General features: G+C 48.9%; 1 protein-coding gene across 3 annotated transcripts in view; it reads right to left on the bottom strand.

Moving 5' to 3' along the window:
• Positions 1 to 3,925: 3,925 nt before the first annotated feature.
• The window catches only part of NTRK3 (neurotrophic tyrosine kinase, receptor, type 3), a 613,206-nt gene continuing 612,020 nt past the window's right edge, over positions 3,926 to 5,111 (bottom strand). For 2 of the 3 annotated variants that reach the window (XM_006867120.1, XM_006867119.1), the window contains one exon: positions 3,926 to 4,268. In XM_006867120.1, coding sequence (XP_006867182.1) covers positions 4,083 to 4,268 — 186 coding nt within the window. In that variant the 3' untranslated portion in view covers positions 3,926 to 4,082. The remainder of the gene's footprint in view (positions 4,269 to 5,111) is intronic. The other variant, XM_006867118.1, reaches the window with a different exon arrangement.

Raw genomic sequence — 5,111 nt, forward strand, 5'->3', positions numbered from 1 at the left:
CCCACAGAAGCGCTGGTAGTTTCGAACTGCTAACCTTGAGGTTGGCAGCCTGACTCGTAACCACTACGCTACCAGAGCTCCTTGAGTAAAGGAGACTTAATGACCCCTGAGCTCCACTCATGGGTTGGGAACATAATTGCAGGGCAGCATTTGGTTCACATGCAAAACAAAGAGGAATTGGGAAAACTCCTGTTTATAGCACCCCACTCAAAGTTGACCATCTACTAGCTGGTCGCTCATTCCAGAATAGGAATAGTTGAGGAGAGCATGGTAGAGAGATCAGCCTATGTGCCCAGAGCATTCATGGACAGGCACACTGGAGCTTCCTTCGAGCTGAGCTCTCACAGACGTTCTGGCCTAGTCCTTTAAAATGTGGATTTGATGTAGAGGGATGAGTTTTCAGTGGACTTGAACAGCCATGCTAGCTGATGGGAGGCTTAGGTCAAAACTCATTTAACCACACTGTTGTTGTGAAGTGCCATCGAGTCAGTTCCAACCCATAGCGACCCTGTATAGGGTTTACGAGGAGCAGCTGGTGAGCTTGAACCACTGACCTTGTAGTTCAAATGGCTTTGCGGTCTGGTGCATTAACCCACAGCGCCATGCCAGGACTTCATATTTAACCACATTAGGGTCTTCCAAATAAATAAATAAATACACTTTCACCCGAGCTTTACCGGTCTGTGGGAAGGCTAGGATGGAAAATGAAACCAAACACTTCCTCTAGGCCTAGAGTTGTTTCAGATGCTTTAGCCTCTGAATTGGATGACAGAGTGTAAAGGAAAAAAGCCCCAATGAGTCATCAGAGGCAACTGCCCTGAACTCATGCAAAGCCTGAGGGGAGCCGTCCAGGCATTCGAGAGTGGCTCAGTGCACTGAGAACCTAACAGTGTCAGAACCAGAAGGTACCAGAGATAGCAAAAGTGCACCCCTCCTTTTTCAGACGGGGGAAGTGAGACACTGTGGGCTGTGTATTGTCAGTCCTACTCCAGGAAGAAATCAGTAATGCATTCTAGTTCCAACACATCCAGAGCCCTGGAGTACCTCAACACTTCCCACGTCCGACTTTCAGTCTTCTTCACTCTCCAAAAGGTGTTTCATTCTTTTGAGCTGCCCAGTTTATTAAGACCACACGCAGAGTAAGGACAGGAAGTAGCGACTTCTGCAGGAGCAGGGAAAAAACAGGCCGTCCTTCCTACTCATTGATCAAGCTACCCTCTTTCTTAGACTCTTTCATAGGCAGCTGCTTACAGTTAGGCACGGCAAAGAAATGAACACAAGGCCTAACCTGTGGGACTAGACTAAGAGAATCTGACAATTTCAATCAATTTCCATGTTCCTTGTTCCCAAACGAACTGTCATCTTTCTTCGGGCTGGGATAACTCAGTGCCCTGATGGGAAAGTCTAACACATTCCTGATTCCCAGTGGTCACAAAAGCCTCCAGCTCCTCTCCATGCCTCCTTCTTCCCATCCCATCAATGAGTATGAGGTTCTAGAAACATACTGCCTCATAGGGTTACCAAGCCACATGGTGTCTGTTTAGGAGACAAGGGGAAGGAGAACCAACAAGAGCCTTGGAGCCTTACATCTAAACAGAAAAACTTCTCCCCAACCCACTGTTTCCTCTCTCAACACCTTTCCCTTAGTGACCTAACTCATACCAGTGTACATTTCTGTCCAGTAACATCCCAGAGCAGAACAAGGGCCTCTAGGAGAAAACACAAGAGGGGCAATCACCGTGGGATAGCAAAGAATTCTCTTGATGTGGTCAATCCAAAGAGCATTCCTCAAAAGTCCCAAGGGGATAGGAGCACAGCACAGTGATAGATTCACACCAAACTCCCAGCTCACCCCCTGCCTTCCCAGTCCAGCTGAGCAGCCTTGCTAATTCCCGTGTCCCACCCATGGGTTACAATCTGAGCACAGCTCTTTTCTATTTGAGTAAAAACATTTGTTGGTCTAAAAAAGAAGTAAAACCACATACATATAAGTCAGTCCTGAGCCCCACACAGGGCTGCCCACATTTCAGCTGCTTCCAGCTGGCCAGGACTCCCAGGCTGCCGACAGTCCCTTCAACTGGCAGAGAAGGGGCCAGGTCAGAGGCTTCCAGAAGACTCCAGTGTAGCAAAGGCTGTCTGGGGTGAGGTGGAGGGGCTGGGGGGCCTGACACGGGGGACTTACTCTCCTCCCCCGGCCAGAGGGACTGGTGGGGTCAGGTGGTTGGCTTCCACGGGCATCTCCTTGTCATGTGTCAGAGAGGCCCAGAGATCTGACCCTGTTGGTGTCCTTGCCAGCAGCGGGAGGCAGTCATTTCTCTGGGGCTGGGGCAGAGGGAGCTGGCCACAGCCCAGATCCTTTATTCTCCTTCCTTGGTCAGGGATCGTCTTCATTAAGATGCCAAACCTGCAGCAGTGGCCACTCATTGGACATCTGCCAGAGAAGCCTCAGTTCCCCACAACCCCCTCAACCCCCCAGCCTAGAAAAGCGATTCCTTAGCCCTTGCGTTTTCAGAACAGCTCAAAGGCAGATGCATCAATCCTTCCAGGGGCTAGAAACGTGAGGAGAATGCCAAGGGACCCGGCGCAGGTGCCAAATAGATTCTCCCCTGCTGGCTCCTGCCCACTGAGAGGCCTGGCCTCCCTAAAACAAGGACTGCCTCAGCCTCTAGCTCGTTCTGGCCCCCTTCCATGGCAGTGGTGAGGTTTCCCCCCGGGTTTGTGAGAAGCCTAATAAGTTAGACTTGAGCTAGGTGGCAGCAGGATGAGAAATGGAGACGACCCAGAGAGCTCCAAGCAACCCAGTCTCCTGGTTGGAACTCTGAAGCCTGCTGTGTCCAGCCACAGGACATCATGGAGAGAAAGGGGCTGCTCACCAGCCCTGGCAATTACCCCAAGCCCAAACAGACCCCCTGCCACCGAGTGGCTTCGGACTCATCGCAAGCTTACAGAACAGAGCAGAACTGCCCCATAGGGTTACCAAGGCTGGAAATCATTGTTTCCCTGACCAACAGCCGGTGGGTTTGAACCGTTGACCTTACAGTTAGTAGCCGAGTGCTTTAACAACTGCACCACCAGAGTTCCATTCACAACTGTTCAGGGGCCTACAAAGAAATGTAAGTGGTGGCCAAGAGGTCGCTCCAAAGATGGGAACACGTGGCGATGCCTTGTCTGGGTTCCTGTTCCAGCTGTTTTTTCTTCTGTGGTTCTTTTGCATTCTGAAATCCAGATCTTGAAGTTCAGGGAGTAGGTGACGTATCCCTTGTGAATCCAGCAAGGAACTTGAGCATGGTTCACACCCTCGGTGGATGCAGTCTGCTGTTGTCATAGTTTTGTGTTTGTTCAATATTTACCCGTAGGCGCCATCATTATAATCCCAAAAGAATCAAGTCCATACTTTTAAGAACGGACACATTAGAAAACTGTCTTGAAATAGAGGAAAAGGGAATGGGCGTGGAGGCAAAGGTCAGGGGAGACACAGCGTGCCCAGACGACCGTGGTCTGGAGTCATTTCCTAGCTGAACGGGGTTGACTCCGCCTGCCCGTGCGCCTGCGCAGAGCTCCGGTGGGTGTCACGAATGCGCAACAGTGATTGGCAGCTCACCCCGGCTCCTCCCATCCCCACAGGAAGATTGTCCTTCTGCATGGTCAAGTTCTTCTACTTCCAGAAGCCGGAGTGGAAGGAGCAGGGGCCACGGCTAAAGTAAAAGGGACTCCTCATTTGCATTAATAGTATTTAAGATTTTCTGAGTTGTTGGTAAAGTCTCATGGTTTTCTGTATCAGCAGCTTCTCTCTGTCATAGTGAAGAAAGTACCTCTCTGTAGATATAGATAGATAGTTAGATATATAAATATATATATGTATATATATATATATGCCAAACTGCCTTACAGGATTTTTCTTTCTTTTTGTTTTTAATTTTTTTTTTTTTTTCAGTGTTGTATGTGTAGCAGGCACTTGAGTTTATATGATGATGTTTGCTTTAAGTCAAAGATGGAAGAAAGGAATTGTGAAGTGGCAAAGGGAGATATGAGGCGGGGAGAGAGGAGGCAACCGAGGAGGAATTCTTGACCCCTGGCCACCATTAGCCGAGGATGTCCAGGTAGATCGGGGTGGCCTTCCCCAGAGCGTGGAGGATTTTGTAGATCTCCTTGATGTTCAGCCGTTGCTGCGGTTCCCTCTGCCAGCACCCCAACATGACATCGTAGACCTCCTTGGGGCAGACTCGGGGCCTCTCCAAAACACGGCCTTGGGTGATGCACTCAATGACCTACAAAAGATCAGGAGAGGACAAGGAAGTTACATCCAAAGTCCATCCTCTGCCCACAGAGCTCTGTGCCCACAAGCACTGGTCAGCAGACAACAATGAGATCTCGTCTGCCTTGTGCCTGGGTGCCAAGAGCAATGATCAAAACTGGTTGGTCAAGCCAATGCTGCCTCCTTTGTTTTCAATGACTTTCAAAGTCTATCCGATGCCCAACACAGACCCTTCCATTTGCTTTACTCCTTCTTTCCAGTTCTGAGCCTCGTCTGAATGCCTCAGCTTCACTCCTTTTCCATTTGTAGTGAGGACTGGCCTCTGAGCCACACCTCTTTGTCTTTTGAGTCTGTCTGGCTTTCAAAGGAAGGAGCTTGGCATCAGCAGTCCCTTCATGCCTAACTGCACTTGATTCCAACTTCCTTCAAGTCCCCCTCTAAGTCACAGCCTCTTCTAAAATTCACCTCTGAGCCATCATACAAGACCATTTCTAGAGAGTTCTGATCTCCCCTGCTCTAGGCACTACACCACAACAAATCCTCTTTCTTTGAAAATTCATTCTTAATAAGCAAACTAACTAATTGATTTACCACTGGCTAGCTAGGTTGCAAGTCAATTGCCTTTCAGTTTCTCAGCATCCTCATCTGTACAATGGGGATATAATGGATACCTCACCCACCTCATAGTAGTATTGTAAGACAAAAAGAGATTAAGAAAAGCGCCTCTAGAGCCCTGAATGTTGCAGGGAAGGAAATAATGAGACGTATGAAGAAAACATATATCTGACAATGTTTCTCTGCTATGCATAGAGTTTTCTCCATATCATCAGTGAAGACAAGACCAGGTGCAGACTGT

Source organism: Chrysochloris asiatica, unplaced genomic scaffold, assembly GCF_000296735.1.
Source record: "Chrysochloris asiatica unplaced genomic scaffold, ChrAsi1.0 scaffold00101, whole genome shotgun sequence".
Taxonomy (NCBI): domain Eukaryota; kingdom Metazoa; phylum Chordata; class Mammalia; order Afrosoricida; family Chrysochloridae; genus Chrysochloris; species Chrysochloris asiatica.